The sequence below is a fragment of the Osmerus eperlanus genome, chromosome 2, assembly GCF_963692335.1.
Source record: "Osmerus eperlanus chromosome 2, fOsmEpe2.1, whole genome shotgun sequence".
Lineage (NCBI taxonomy): Eukaryota > Metazoa > Chordata > Actinopteri > Osmeriformes > Osmeridae > Osmerus > Osmerus eperlanus.
Genome location: NC_085019.1, coordinates 15597643 through 15614536, shown reverse-complemented (window position 1 = coordinate 15614536; position 16894 = coordinate 15597643). Strand labels below are relative to the sequence as shown.

At 41.4% G+C, this 16894-nt stretch overlaps 1 protein-coding gene across 4 annotated transcripts in view; it reads right to left on the bottom strand.

Moving 5' to 3' along the window:
- septin12 (septin 12) overlaps positions 1-16894 on the bottom strand; it is a 240629-nt gene that overhangs the window by 84158 nt on the left and 139577 nt on the right. For 3 of the 4 annotated variants that reach the window (XM_062453420.1, XM_062453446.1, XM_062453438.1), the window contains one exon: positions 3990-4370. The exons of the other annotated variant lie outside the window; for it this stretch is intronic. In XM_062453420.1, coding sequence (XP_062309404.1) covers positions 3990-4370 — 381 coding nt within the window. The remainder of the gene's footprint in view (positions 1-3989; positions 4371-16894) is intronic. 4 annotated transcript variants of the gene reach the window in all.

Sequence of the window (16894 nt, the reverse complement as noted above, 5' to 3'; positions counted from 1 at the left end):
ACTATAGCGTTTGTCATAGTTTTTGTCTATCGGAAAACAGTCGGTTGGAATGTTCAGAATCACACATGTGCGACGCTACGATGTGGGGCCCTGCTTTCGAACGATCACATATGTGCAATGCTACTCCTTTTATATCAATATGCTATAACTATGTACATAAACTACATTCCATTTTCATTTCTGTACAGATTATCCTACCACCGTCACACGGCCTAGCACTGTGTCCCTGGGAAATGATGGTAAAGTAATGAATGACCGTTTAAAACAGTGACAATAATTGTATGAGCCATGGCAACCTAAAGGCTATGTTTTGAAGCAAAAGCATGACTTAAAACTTTTGCATCACCAGATTCCATACCCCTAGATGTCAACTCTGGTCTGGTGGAGGTGAACCAATTGGGGGCCCAGGAAAACAGCTGGCAGCCAGGCAAGTGCAAATATAAGACACTCAAAAAAATATATGCTTTGTATACAACCATTCAAGGTAACATTTGTTATTTACATAAATGTTACAGCTAATCTAGAAGAACCACAGTGTGTGCCAATCATGCTAACTCTTGCAAACTTGTTTTACTTGTCTTTAATGACAGACACATTACAGGTTATGCTCCGGAAGATGGAGACATTGGAGGAGAACCAGCGAGAGGCTCTCCTATTCAGGCGACTACATGGCAGACACACTGAAGAGGTGCCAGTGATGGACCTACAGGTGGCCCAAACACAGGCTGAACTCCAAGACGCCTTAAGCGAGGAGCGCATTAAGGTGCTGGAGTTGCGAAAGAGAGTGGTAAGTGTTTGGAGATGCCATGAACTATGGCTTACACGCAGCGTTCAACGTTCACATTGGTGCTGACAATAAGTTCATGACTTCTGAATGAATTCCAGACGCTGTGATGAAGTGGAAGACGGGACTGGGAGAGAAAGCTGTGGAGCTCCTCATAGAGGAGACACTCAAACACAACCCGGCAGCCCGTTCAAAACAAGCCAGGTGAATGAATCATGATTGCAGCTTCCATATCCAACCTTTCACATGGCTATGTGACACAAATCTAGAATCACATGTTTTTTTGATGATGTATATTATTTTAGATGTGATTTTTTTATGACTTGTATAGCGCCTTTTTACACGTGTTGATAGAACACTAACTTATTTTGTGCTTCATTGTCAGGGCCAACAGACAGGACCTGTAGCGGGGACTGGCAGAAGATTTTAATTCACTGTTTGGCACTTTGTTTGAAATAAAATGACAATGTTACATGGAAATGCTGCCTTGTTTATGATTAGCTGGAGTTAGGCTACACATCACACAAACCTCCTAAAGTTGGCTACCATGTAGCCTATTATACAAGAACAAGTAGCATTTTGGGCAAATGAGGTCTGCATAAGCAGTAGAATTGAGAAATATAGGTTACTTAGTTAACGTTGCAGTTACGGACTGGCAACGTCACAAAATGACGTTGCTAGGAGGTCGCGGTTACGGACTGGCAACGTCGGAAAATGACGTTGCTAGGAGGTCGTGGTTACGGACTGGCAACGTCGGAAAATGACGTTGCTAGGAGGTCGTGGTTACGGACTGGCAACGTCGGAAAATGACGTTGCTAGGAGGTCGCGGTTACAGACTGGCAACGTCGGAAAAATAACGTTGCCACGACGTCGCGGTTACGGACTGGCAACGTCACAAGATTACGTTGCGGTTACGTTCTGGCGTCCCACAGATGCACGGTCCCGCAACGTCGCCAAAGACGTTGCGGCAACGTATGTTTGGTCATCGAGTGACGTTGCGGCAACGTAAGGGCAACGTAACTGTGTTAGCTGGGAGGTCCGTAAAACGTTTATTTACCTCTGCGAACTTTCAGGAGGTATATAAATGGATTTATTAACTTTTGAGAACGTCTTCTAGACCAATAGGAACAGCGTATTGGTCCAATTATTACACTAGTATATAAGAAACCTGTTTGTGCTCCCCCCCCCCCCTTGCACAATAAGAATCGATAAGAGAATCGATAAACAGGAATTGATAAGGAATCCGAATTGTTAAAATCTTATCAATACTCATCCCTAGGTACAACGCAGTCGCTAGCTACCTGTAGTGTAGCTGTATATAGTCATGGCAATCCTCACACAAACTATCAAAATTATTTTTGGATTTTCGAAACGGTTTGATCGGTACAGCCAATCAAAATCTGTGGCAAAGCCGGCAAACAGGAAGTTGGGTCGTATCTCAGCAAATCTTTGATGGATTAAAAGCTGCATTCACTCAGAACCCTGTTCTGAGGATGTCTAAAATGTTTTTTGTTCATTTTACCTGCTTTACCGGTTTGGCCACCTCATTGCTGCTTGCAGCTATATTTGATATTGTGTGTGTTTTGAATAGACTACACATAAAGCTAACGCCCGTTTACCACTAGACATTCCTGTATGACTCACAAGGGCTGGCCAGTGATTGTATCAGGGTGGCTGTGGCCCTTTGGCGCGCCACTATCCCACACACACCAAGACACAAATGGACTTGATAACCATTGGGTGAAGTTCAGTGATTGCTCAGAATGACAGTCAAGTCACTGTGAGGAGCCTGTCAGCTTGAGAAGGTTCAAAAACTGAGTGAGAGATAGAGAGGTGACGGAGTGATAGAGAGAAAGAGAGTGAAAGAGAGAGAGCAAGTGTGTGTGTGTTGATGAGGGGATCAGAGGTAATTTTGCTCCACTAAAAGAACACAATCTCAGCAGGTAGAGTGGAGTGTGTGTGTGGTATTTTGCTCCCATGCTAAAACAGTAGACGGACCAAACAAAGAAAGCACCACTGCACTAGCATGACCAGATACTAGAGAATAACTTCATACTACTGTTTAGGCTTTGGTAACAGGGTTGTCGCTAAACCCTTTTTACTGGGGCTCATGCCCCAGTGTAAATCTGTGTCCCAGTAAAATCTCAAGTTCGAGTTTCAAGAATTCACTTTATTAGTCAGTGCATTCATTTAGATTGATACTCCCAGAAAAAAGAACACAAACTGATGTGTCTGCAAGATTGAATTTCTCGAACACTAGGAAATAAAATTTGTTGACAGACTATTGTATAATGGATAATAGTTTGTGTTGGCTAACATTAAATGCCTAACTGTAAGTGTAAACTGTATGGTGCTTCTGACTAAACTTAGCACTTAGCTCTTAGCTAAGGTGGCTGGATTTTGAGCCATGCCCATGATGAGGCTCACTCGCCCACTGAATTGCATAGTAAACAAACAAGACATGTAACAAACTTAAACAGAATAACAATACAAGTCCAACATATTATAAATCTCCAAAAAGTATTTGCGCTCAAATTATTGCTAAATAAATCGGCTTGCGCTTGCATTAACTATTGATGTCCCTGCCAAAGCAGATATCAGATATCAAACTTGCGTCTCAGAACTGTACGTACAATGGATTAAACAAGGGAAGTTTGTTTAGTGCATTGTGTTGCACACTTTTTGCACGCAGCAAGCTTGGAAGAAAGGACTACACCCCCCAAACAGGAAAAAAAAGGAATATTTCACCTTTGCATCAGATAAGTTCAAAACACACACAAATGATATACACTCATACAGACACAAACACACTTTGCCACTAGGCTCTTTCCTGTTCACCTGCTTTGACTTTCTGTGGGTAACCCCTATGGCTGTCCTCAGGTGTGTGTGTTGTAGGAAAAGATGTTGCATGCTCAGTTCAACTCTAATGAAACACCATATGTAGGGTACAGTTCTTTAGATCTACTTAGTTATTATGTAATATTGGATGTGTGTTTTAGAAAATGTGTCCTGCGTATGTTAGCATGAGCTAATCACTGTTTATGTACGTGTGTGTTTGAGTATGAGTGGGATGTGTCAGAAAGCATGAGAAAGGGAAACAAATAGAAATAATATATTCAAGAATATGTTGAGTATAACTGAGTGAAACATGTACAGTATATGCATATCTCAATGTCAGAATGTGTATGTGTGTATCCCAACTTACCCACAACCATGACATTGAACTCAAAGCCTGCCTTCATTGTCTTCCGTCTCATCTGGTCCAGCACGGCCTCAATGCCCACGTATCCAAACAGGTCGCTGCCTTTAATGCTACCCTGTAGACCCGACCCGACTGTGGAACAGGGGGGCAACATCCCCTCCATCTCCACCGCCTTCTTTCTCTCTTCTCCCTCCTCCAGCCCTATCTTCTCCATTCCTCTGTCCTCGTCCACATTCTCGTCCTCTGCTGTTTCATCCGCTCTTTTGTCCCCAGATATTTTCTTCCCCTCCTTCCCCTCTAACCCTGCATCCGGCCCCATCTCTTCCGCCTGCCTGTCCTCCATCGGGGTGGTGAATGTCTCTGTCTCCAGCTCCTTTGTCTTATCTGGTGGGGGAGAAAGAGAGGCTGGAATCAGTGCACACACGACACACACTCAGGTACACACACACAGGTCAGGGTTTGTATTTTATCACTGACACTCAAATTGATTTAATTAAATCAAGTGTGTGAGTTAACTGAAAGCTCCCTTATAATTTCTCTCCTACCACTGTTTCTCAACTGTCTCTCTACTCTCTCCTCCCTACCCACCCCCCTCTCACAAACCCTTTGATCCTCATACCTTACTTGAGGATAAGTAAGGTATATTTAATTATCTTAAATACTACTCGTTCTTAAGACTTCTCTATTATGTGGTCTCATTGGGTGTGCTTTGCCTTCGGCAAGGGCACAACCTTTGTTCTCTATCATATATATTTCTTATTGTTTCTTTTCGCCCCCCTAAGGATCAGTCAATATTTGGACTACATAGACAACCTATGTGTCAAAAGTTTCGTCTTGGTAGCGATTGAGTTGCTTGTATTTTTATTTGCGTTCCGTTGCACGGTTTAAGTAGAAATTGGGTTTTAGTGCCAAAAAGTGTCTTCTGTCAACGAAGGGTACTGAGTGCTAGCATACGTCACTACGTCAGCACACGTTAGCAATGACGCATGGATTCAACGTGATAGAGACATTCTAGCACGCAAATTGGAGCTTGGATTATGAGTGAAAAATGCCAACCCCCAAAATTACCAACCATTGGGCTTTGTTGAGAAAACAATTTCGAGTGGAACTGCCATCTCAGATTTTTGATTAAGGTCGTGAAAGTCTTTGTAATTTGAGCAAGTGCGGGTCGCCGGTGAGACTGCCTAGGCGGCAGCCATGCAAGCATCATAGTAGTCTAGTATTTTCGTAATTTTATAGTTCAGTCAATTCTACACCAAAAAATAGGAGGGCAATGTTATGACGATATGACTATATTGAAGACAGCCAGATGGTGAGATTTTAATGTAGGTTGCTGTAAAAACTTTGATTGGTTTGTTACTTGAGAGCCCCGTCAGCCTCCGTTGACGATTGCGTCAGCTGTTGTCGATCTCTGATGAGTATTTTCTTACTTTCGTACCGGGTTCAATTCTACATCAAAAATCAGAAGGAGGGGCAGTGTTTTAACCTTTTAAGGAGTGAGTTATTTTTCCAAAACGGAAGCTTGCTAGTTTTAGTTAGCTTCCGTTACCTAGCAACCTAGCATAATACTTGTAGCAATGCTACTACCTGTTAGTTTTACTTGTTAGCCTCCTAATTGTAAATTTTGAAGCCATATTATAGCGTTTGTCATATAGTTTTTGTCTATCGGAAAATAGTCGGTTGGAATGTTCAGAATCACATATGTGTGACGCTACTCCTTAACGGGTTAAAGATATGGCGATTGCGAAGACAGACAGCGGGTTAACATATTTTGTGATTTTTGTAAAACTTGGAATTTGAGTGACACCGCGGCTTGTTTTGACGTTAGCCTCAGTCAAACTCGGCTCGCCCACTGGCAGTGTGTAGTACTGTCTTCAATGCCACAGCTAAACTTTATGTCAAAAGAAACATTCTCATTTCCGGCACTTTCAAACAATCAGTGAAATGTGGAGCAACAGCAGCTAGCTTGCCTCTAGCAAACTTATATTGAATTAGCCATTTCCCCCTACATTAATGTCAAACTTATTTACGTTTTGGGGGGCATATTTTCAGTTAGCAGACGGTACTGTTTGAATCGCGATTCCATCTGAAATATACTGCCAGTGACAACTTTGTTACAGTAGCTTGTTTCAAAGGGGGTTCGCAGCTGTTTCAAAGGGTGTTCTTAATTAAATATGCAATATGAGTAGGCTAAATGCTTGAAAATATCACTAGAAGAGAAAAACTTACAGGACGGACCCACCTGCAACCGACGCAAGCAAGCACACCCTACAATTTCCCCAGAAATGGTACCCTCTCTAGTTGTTGGAATGCTGCTTCAGCATTCCAAGTATTGTTCTTTGAATCTTTATTGTTGGAATGCTGCTTCAGCATTCCAACAATTCAGCAGTTTCAGGCCATGGGTGCTATGACTTTTCAGCTTTGTACCTCTTATGCTTGAATTAATATAAATCAATATTCATAATATTTTTAACATGGGTTTCCAATGGAGTTTTCTTTCAAATCCTCTCAAACTTCTTTAAACTTCTTCAACTTCCAAATCCTTCTTCTTCCTCAATCTTTCAGCTAGAGCCACCATTTCAACTTTAAAATGTTGACAAAACCCTAAACTATTTTTAAATAATTCAGCTTTTTGATATCTATTCAACTTTTTTCAATATCACTGATTATGTTTCATGACTTTTTCAAGCCGTTTCTGAGATTTACATGGGTGTTTACGTGAAACCCTAGAGTGCAGACTGAAACGCTTAGAGTGGAGGGCAGCTTCGGATGTCGTTGAAAAAATATTTCTAGTTTGCCAGCATTGCCACAATTTTCGCTCTTCATGCTTCGTTTTTGGATCAATAGATAGCTAATTTTGTGCTGGTCGTAGACAGTTGTCTGTTGAATCCAACAGACGTACACATTTGTTCAGAGCCCCACGAAAGCGAGACAAAGTCCAACTCTCGCCCCATAGAGACCAATGCAAATCTGGTGACAAAATCGCCAGAGAAAGCAAAAAGAACAAGATTTTGAAACTGCCGGTAGAGTCGTATTTCTGACCGCACAGAAATATAAAGGACATCTCTGGTTTCGGCAGAGTCTTGGGTCTCGGAAAATATCCTTATTTTTTTGGATTGGACGTATAGTTTTGCGTCTAGGTCAACTTGTTTGAGGTGTGGATGCTAGGTAAATGTTCGTTTTTCTCTCTGCCTAGCTCGTTAGCCGTCACAGCTGCGCCATCACCGTGACAACCAAACAAATACGCACCAGGAAAGCAAAAGGGACACGTTTTCGAAACTGCAGGTAGAGTCGTATTTCTGACCGCACAGACATATATAGAATATCTCTGGTTTCGGCAGAGTCTTGGGTCTCGGAAAATATCCTTATTTTTTGGATTGGACGTATAGTTTTGCGTCTAGGTTAAATTGTTTGAGGTGTGGATGCTAGGTAAATGTTCGTTTTTCTCTCTGCCTAGCTCGTTAGCCGTCACAGCTGCGCCATCACCGTGACAACCAAACAAACACGCACCAGGAAAGCAAAAGGGACACGTTTTCGAAACTGCAGTTAGAGTCGTACTTCTGACTGCACAGACATATAAAGAATATCTCTGGTTTAGGCAGAGTCTTGGGTCTCGGAAAATATCCTTATTTTTTGGATTGGACGTATAGTTTTGCGTCTAGGTTAACTTGTTTGAGGTGTGGATTCTAGCTACATTAGTTATTCTCTCTGCCCAGCTCGTTAGCGATCACAGCTGCTCCATCGCCGTGGCAACCAAACAAACACGCACCAGGAAAGCAGAAGGAACACGTTTTTGAAACTGCAGGTAGAGTCTATTTCTGACTGCACAGACATATAAAGAATATCTCCGGTTTCGGCAGAGTCTTGGGTCTCGGAAAATATCCTTAGATTTTGGACTGGACGTACAGTTTTGCGTCTAGGTTATCTTGTTTGAGGTGTGGATTCTAGCTACATTTCTCTTATTCTCTGCCCTCAGCGCGTTAGCAATCATAGCTGCACCATCACCGTAACGACAGACACGCACCACTCAGTCTCTCACACAGGTGATTGGTACGTTTACTTGACCATGAGAAACCCGATTACTAGCAATTGTCGGTTTATGCCAATAATACGATTACTCCGTTTACATGTGTAATTAGTTATGCGATTACTCAATAAACGCGTCTACATGATTCTTTTTTATTAATCGTTGTATGCTCCACAGACAAAACTTGCACCATCATCCTTCTGCAACAAAGTGTCGCCGTGTCTTCCTGTATCGGCCCTACTGCTGTATGTTTCATTCCATCAACACATTGAATCCTACTAAGAAAGCCGAGTAAACGCACTCAATGCATACATCTGCTACTGCTATTACTATCCCAACTCTAATTTCAGCTGATAAGACAATAATATTCTTTTTATGACTAGCTAGCCTAGGCCTACTTCTTCTTCTGTTTAACCCTTGTGTTATCTTCGGGTCATTCTGACCCATCAGTCATTGTGACCCATCGTTGTATTGCGACAACTTTACCGCATACAAAAACAAAGTGAAGCATTTTCTTTTAACCGGTGGGCTGTCTCAGACCCCCCACATTGCGAAGGTTAAAAGAAAATTATTTTTATTTGTTTTTGTATTGGGTAAAATTGGGTAAACACAACGATGGTTCGTTATGAACCTTTGGGTCATGTGACCCGAAGGCAGCACAAGGGTTAACAGTTCAGCTTTCAGCTTCTCCCGCATTGTATTTCAGCTCTTAGCGTTGTTAGATGATGCAGTTCAGTTTCCACACTGCCTCTTTAGTGTGACTCACACATTTCAGCTTGCGGGTATTTTCTCATTTCTGTATTTTCAGCCATTTAAAAAAAAAAATTTCAGATTTCAGCATTCCAACGCATTTTCAGCAGGAAATGCCTTTTCTAGTTGTTGGAATGCTGCTTCAGCATTCCAAGTATTGTTCTTTGAATCTTTATTCAACTTATTATTATTTATCTTCTATTTCTTCCGTGGCACCTTTCAGCGCCTTCAAATCTTCAGCTTTTAAAACCGTTCAGCTATCAAAAAATTCAGCAGTTTCAGGCCATGGGTGCTATGACTTTTCAGCTTTGTACCTCTTATGCTTGAATTAATATAAATCAATATTCATAATATTTTTAACATGGGTTTCCAATGGAGTTTTCTTTCAAATCCTCTCAAACTTCTTTAAACTTCTTCAACTTCCAAATCCTTCTTCTTCCTCAATCTTTCAGCTAGAGCCACCATTTAAACTTTAAAATGTTGACAAAACCCTAAACAATTTTTTAAATAATTCAGCTTTTTGATATCTATTCAACTTTTTTCAATATCACTGATTATGTTTCATGACTTTTTCAAGCCGTTTCTGAGATTTACATGGGTGTTTACGTGAAACCCTAGAGTGCAGACTGAAACGCTTAGAGTGGAGGGCAGCTTCGGATGTCGTTGAAAAAATATTTCTAGTTTGCCAGCATTGCCACAATTTTCGCTCTTCATGCTTCGTTTTTGGATCAATAGATAGCTAATTTTGTGCTGGTCGTAGACAGTTGTCTGTTGAATCCAACAGACGTACACATTTGTTCAGAGCCCCACGAAAGCGAGACAAAGTCCAACTCTCGCCCCATAGAGACCAATGCAAATCTGGTGACAAAATCGCCAGAGAAAGCAAAAAGAACAAGATTTTGAAACTGCCGGTAGAGTCGTATTTCTGACCGCACAGAAATATAAAGGACATCTCTGGTTTCGGCAGAGTCTTGGGTCTCGGAAAATATCCTTATTTTTTTGGATTGGACGTATAGTTTTGCGTCTAGGTCAACTTGTTTGAGGTGTGGATGCTAGGTAAATGTTCGTTTTTCTCTCTGCCTAGCTCGTTAGCCGTCACAGCTGCGCCATCACCGTGACAACCAAACAAATACGCACCAGGAAAGCAAAAGGGACACGTTTTCGAAACTGCAGGTAGAGTCGTATTTCTGACCGCACAGACATATATAGAATATCTCTGGTTTCGGCAGAGTCTTGGGTCTCGGAAAATATCCTTATTTTTTGGATTGGACGTATAGTTTTGCGTCTAGGTTAAATTGTTTGAGGTGTGGATGCTAGGTAAATGTTCGTTTTTCTCTCTGCCTAGCTCGTTAGCCGTCACAGCTGCGCCATCACCGTGACAACCAAACAAACACGTACCAGGAAAGCAAAAGGGACACGTTTTCGAAACTGCAGTTAGAGTCGTACTTCTGACTGCACAGACATATAAAGGACATCTCTGGTTTCGGCAGAGTCTTGGGTCTCGGAAAATATCCTTATTTTTTGGATTGGACGTATAGTTTTGCGTCTAGGTTAACTTGTTTGAGGTGTGGATTCTAGCTACATTAGTTATTCTCTCTGCCCAGCTCGTTAGCCATCACAGCTGCGCCATCACCGTGGCACCCAAACAAACACGCACCAGGAAAGCAAAAGGAACACGTTTTCGAAACTGCAGGTAGAGTCGTATTTCTGACTGCACAGACATATAAAGAATATCTCTGGTTTCGGCAGAGTCTTGGGTCTCGGAAAATATCCTTAGATTTTGGATTGGACGTACAGTTTTGCGTCTAGGTTATCATGTTTGAGGTGTGGATTCTAGCTACATTTCTCTTATTCTCTGCCCTCAGCGCGTTAGCAATCATAGCTGCACCATCACCGTAACGACAGACACGCACCACTCAGTCTCTCACACAGGTGATTGGTACGTTTACTTGACCATGAGAAACCCGATTACTAGCAATTGTCGGTTTATGCCAATAATACGATTACTCCGTTTACATGTGTAATTAGTTATGCGATTACTCAATAAACGCGTCTACATGATTCTTTTTTATTAATCGTTGTATGCTCCACAGACAAAACTTGCACCATCATCCTTCTGCAACAAAGTGTCGCCGTGTCTTCCTGTATCGGCCCTACTGCTGTATGTTTCATTCCATCAACACATTGAATCCTACTAAGAAAGCCGAGTAAACACACTCAATGCATACATCTGCTACTGCTATTACTATCCCAACTCTAATTTCAGCTGATAAGACAATAATATTCTTTTTATGACTAGCTAGCCTAGGCCTACTTCTTCTTCTGTTTAACCCTTGTGTTATCTTCGGGTCATTCTGACCCATCAGTCATTGTGACCCACCGTTGTATTGCGACAACTTTACCGCATACAAAAACAAAGTGAAGCATTTTCTTTTAACCGGTGGGCTGTCTCAGACCCCCCACATTGCGAAGGTTAAAAGAAAATTATTTTTATTTGTTTTTGTATTGGGTAAAATTGGGTAAACACAACGATGGTTCGTTATGAACCTTTGGGTCATGTGACCCGAAGGCAGCACAAGGGTTAACAGTTCAGCTTTCAGCTTCTCCCGCATTGTATTTCAGCTCTTAGCGTTGTTAGATGATGCAGTTCAGTTTCCACACTGCCTCTTTAGTGTGACTCACACATTTCAGCTTGCGGGTATTTTCTCATTTCTGTATTTTCAGCCATTTAAAAAAAATAATTTCAGATTTCAGCATTCCAACGCATTTTCAGCAGGAAATGCCTTTTCTAGTTGTTGGAATGCTGCTTCAGCATTCCAAGTATTGTTCTTTGAATCTTTATTCAACTTATTATTATTTATCTTCTATTTCTTCCGTGGCACCTTTCAGCGCCTTCAAATCTTCAGCTATTAAAACCGTTCAGCTATCAAAAAATTCAGCAGTTTCAGGCCATGGGTGCTATGACTTTTCAGCTTTGTACCTCTTATGCTTGAATTAATATAAATCAATATTCATAATATTTTTAACATGGGTTTCCAATGGAGTTTTCTTTCAAATCCTCTCAAACTTCTTTAAACTTCTTCAACTTCCAAATCCTTCTTCTTCCTCAATCTTTCAGCTAGAGCCACCATTTAAACTTTAAAATGTTGACAAAACCCTAAACTATTTTTTAAATAATTCAGCTTTTTGATATCTATTCAACTTTTTTCAATATCACTGATTATGTTTCATGACTTTTTCAAGCCGTTTCTGAGATTTACATGGGTGTTTACGTGAAACCCTAGAGTGCAGACTGAAACGCTTAGAGTGGAGGGCAGCTTCGGATGTCGTTGAAAAAATATTTCTAGTTTGCCAGCATTGCCACAATTTTCGCTCTTCATGCTTCGTTTTTGGATCAATAGATAGCTAATTTTGTGCTGGTCGTAGACAGTTGTCTGTTGAATCCAACAGACGTACACATTTGTTCAGAGCCCCACGAAAGCGAGACAAAGTCCAACTCTCGCCCCATAGAGACCAATGCAAATCTGGTGACAAAATCGCCAGAGAAAGCAAAAAGAACAAGATTTTGAAACTGCCGGTAGAGTCGTATTTCTGACCGCACAGAAATATAAAGGACATCTCTGGTTTCGGCAGAGTCTTGGGTCTCGGAAAATATCCTTATTTTTTTGGATTGGACGTATAGTTTTGCGTCTAGGTCAACTTGTTTGAGGTGTGGATGCTAGGTAAATGTTCGTTTTTCTCTGCCTAGCTCGTTAGCCGTCACAGCTGCGCCATCACCGTGACAACCAAACAAATACGCACCAGGAAAGCAAAAGGGACACGTTTTCGAAACTGCAGGTAGAGTCGTATTTCTGACCGCACAGACATATATAGAATATCTCTGGTTTCGGCAGAGTCTTGGGTCTCGGAAAATATCCTTATTTTTTGGATTGGACGTATAGTTTTGCGTCTAGGTTAAATTGTTTGAGGTGTGGATGCTAGGTAAATGTTCGTTTTTCTCTCTGCCTAGCTCGTTAGCCGTCACAGCTGCGCCATCACCGTGACAACCAAACAAACACGCACCAGGAAAGCAAAAGGGACACGTTTTCGAAACTGCAGTTAGAGTCGTACTTCTGACTGCACAGACATATAAAGAATATCTCTGGTTTAGGCAGAGTCTTGGGTCTCGGAAAATATCCTTATTTTTTGGATTGGACGTATAGTTTTGCGTCTAGGTTAACTTGTTTGAGGTGTGGATTCTAGCTACATTAGTTATTCTCTCTGCCCAGCTCGTTAGCGATCACAGCTGCTCCATCGCCGTGGCAACCAAACAAACACGCACCAGGAAAGCAGAAGGAACACGTTTTTGAAACTGCAGGTAGAGTCTATTTCTGACTGCACAGACATATAAAGAATATCTCCGGTTTCGGCAGAGTCTTGGGTCTCGGAAAATATCCTTAGATTTTGGACTGGACGTACAGTTTTGCGTCTAGGTTATCTTGTTTGAGGTGTGGATTCTAGCTACATTTCTCTTATTCTCTGCCCTCAGCGCGTTAGCAATCATAGCTGCACCATCACCGTAACGACAGACACGCACCACTCAGTCTCTCACACAGGTGATTGGTACGTTTACTTGACCATGAGAAACCCGATTACTAGCAATTGTCGGTTTATGCCAATAATACGATTACTCCGTTTACATGTGTAATTAGTTATGCGATTACTCAATAAACGCGTCTACATGATTCTTTTTTATTAATCGTTGTATGCTCCACAGACAACTTGCACCATCATCCTTCTGCAACAAAGTGTCGCCGTGTCTTCCTGTATCGGCCCTACTGCTGTATGTTTCATTCCATCAACACATTGAATCCTACTAAGAAAGCCGAGTAAACGCACTCAATGCATACATCTGCTACTGCTATTACTATCCCAACTCTAATTTCAGCTGATAAGACAATAATATTCTTTTTATGACTAGCTAGCCTAGGCCTACTTCTTCTTCTGTTTAACCCTTGTGTTATCTTCGGGTCATTCTGACCCATCAGTCATTGTGACCCACCGTTGTATTGCGACAACTTTACCGCATACAAAAACAAAGTGAAGCATTTTCTTTTAACCGGTGGGCTGTCTCAGACCCCCCACATTGCGAAGGTTAAAAGAAAATTATTTTTATTTGTTTTTGTATTGGGTAAAATTGGGTAAACACAACGATGGTTCGTTATGAACCTTTGGGTCATGTGACCCGAAGGCAGCACAAGGGTTAACAGTTCAGCTTTCAGCTTCTCCCGCATTGTATTTCAGCTCTTAGCGTTGTTAGATGATGCAGTTCAGTTTCCACACTGCCTCTTTAGTGTGACTCACACATTTCAGCTTGCGGGTATTTTCTCATTTCTGTATTTTCAGCCATTTAAAAAAAATAATTTCAGATTTCAGCATTCCAACGCATTTTCAGCAGGAAATGCCTTTTCTAGTTGTTGGAATGCTGCTTCAGCATTCCAAGTATTGTTCTTTGAATCTTTATTCAACTTATTATTATTTATCTTCTATTTCTTCCGTGGCACCTTTCAGCGCCTTCAAATCTTCAGCTATTAAAACCGTTCAGCTATCAAAAAATTCAGCAGTTTCAGGCCATGGGTGCTATGACTTTTCAGCTTTGTACCTCTTATGCTTGAATTAATATAAATCAATATTCATAATATTTTTAACATGGGTTTCCAATGGAGTTTTCTTTCAAATCCTCTCAAACTTCTTTAAACTTCTTCAACTTCCAAATCCTTCTTCTTCCTCAATCTTTCAGCTAGAGCCACCATTTAAACTTTAAAATGTTGACAAAACCCTAAACTATTTTTTAAATAATTCAGCTTTTTGATATCTATTCAACTTTTTTCAATATCACTGATTATGTTTCATGACTTTTTCAAGCCGTTTCTGAGATTTACATGGGTGTTTACGTGAAACCCTAGAGTGCAGACTGAAACGCTTAGAGTGGAGGGCAGCTTCGGATGTCGTTGAAAAAATATTTCTAGTTTGCCAGCATTGCCACAATTTTCGCTCTTCATGCTTCGTTTTTGGATCAATAGATAGCTAATTTTGTGCTGGTCGTAGACAGTTGTCTGTTGAATCCAACAGACGTACACATTTGTTCAGAGCCCCACGAAAGCGAGACAAAGTCCAACTCTCGCCCCATAGAGACCAATGCAAATCTGGTGACAAAATCGCCAGAGAAAGCAAAAAGAACAAGATTTTGAAACTGCCGGTAGAGTCGTATTTCTGACCGCACAGAAATATAAAGGACATCTCTGGTTTCGGCAGAGTCTTGGGTCTCGGAAAATATCCTTATTTTTTTGGATTGGACGTATAGTTTTGCGTCTAGGTCAACTTGTTTGAGGTGTGGATGCTAGGTAAATGTTCGTTTTTCTCTCTGCCTAGCTCGTTAGCCGTCACAGCTGCGCCATCACCGTGACAACCAAACAAATACGCACCAGGAAAGCAAAAGGGACACGTTTTCGAAACTGCAGGTAGAGTCGTATTTCTGACCGCACAGACATATATAGAATATCTCTGGTTTCGGCAGAGTCTTGGGTCTCGGAAAATATCCTTATTTTTTGGATTGGACGTATAGTTTTGCGTCTAGGTTAAATTGTTTGAGGTGTGGATGCTAGGTAAATGTTCGTTTTTCTCTCTGCCTAGCTCGTTAGCCGTCACAGCTGCGCCATCACCGTGACAACCAAACAAACACGCACCAGGAAAGCAAAAGGGACACGTTTTCGAAACTGCAGTTAGAGTCGTACTTCTGACTGCACAGACATATAAAGAATATCTCTGGTTTAGGCAGAGTCTTGGGTCTCGGAAAATATCCTTATTTTTTGGATTGGACGTATAGTTTTGCGTCTAGGTTAACTTGTTTGAGGTGTGGATTCTAGCTACATTAGTTATTCTCTCTGCCCAGCTCGTTAGCGATCACAGCTGCTCCATCGCCGTGGCAACCAAACAAACACGCACCAGGAAAGCAGAAGGAACACGTTTTTGAAACTGCAGGTAGAGTCTATTTCTGACTGCACAGACATATAAAGAATATCTCCGGTTTCGGCAGAGTCTTGGGTCTCGGAAAATATCCTTAGATTTTGGACTGGACGTACAGTTTTGCGTCTAGGTTATCTTGTTTGAGGTGTGGATTCTAGCTACATTTCTCTTATTCTCTGCCCTCAGCGCGTTAGCAATCATAGCTGCACCATCACCGTAACGACAGACACGCACCACTCAGTCTCTCACACAGGTGATTGGTACGTTTACTTGACCATGAGAAACCCGATTACTAGCAATTGTCGGTTTATGCCAATAATACGATTACTCCGTTTACATGTGTAATTAGTTATGCGATTACTCAATAAACGCGTCTACATGATTCTTTTTTATTAATCGTTGTATGCTCCACAGACAAAACTTGCACCATCATCCTTCTGCAACAAAGTGTCGCCGTGTCTTCCTGTATCGGCCCTACTGCTGTATGTTTCATTCCATCAACACATTGAATCCTACTAAGAAAGCCGAGTAAACGCACTCAATGCATACATCTGCTACTGCTATTACTATCCCAACTCTAATTTCAGCTGATAAGACAATAATATTCTTTTTATGACTAGCTAGCCTAGGCCTACTTCTTCTTCTGTTTAACCCTTGTGTTATCTTCGGGTCATTCTGACCCATCAGTCATTGTGACCCACCGTTGTATTGCGACAACTTTACCGCATACAAAAACAAAGTGAAGCATTTTCTTTTAACCGGTGGGCTGTCTCAGACCCCCCACATTGCGAAGGTTAAAAGAAAATTATTTTTATTTGTTTTTGTATTGGGTAAAATTGGGTAAACACAACGATGGTTCGTTATGAACCTTTGGGTCATGTGACCCGAAGGCAGCACGAGGGTTAAATAATAAGATCATGCTACATCTAACCAGCGGATCATTTCTTGCAAGTGTGTCAAAGTTGTATTTTTTACAGACTGTATTAACACCGTAGGCTTGAATAATAACCGAAGGCGTGAAGCTAGAGAGGATGCAATGGAAAGTGTCCTACATAAACTAGATCTACTGCTTCAAATTGAAAACGGAAACCATCTTTTGATTAAAGACAAGTTCCTTAACCTCTGT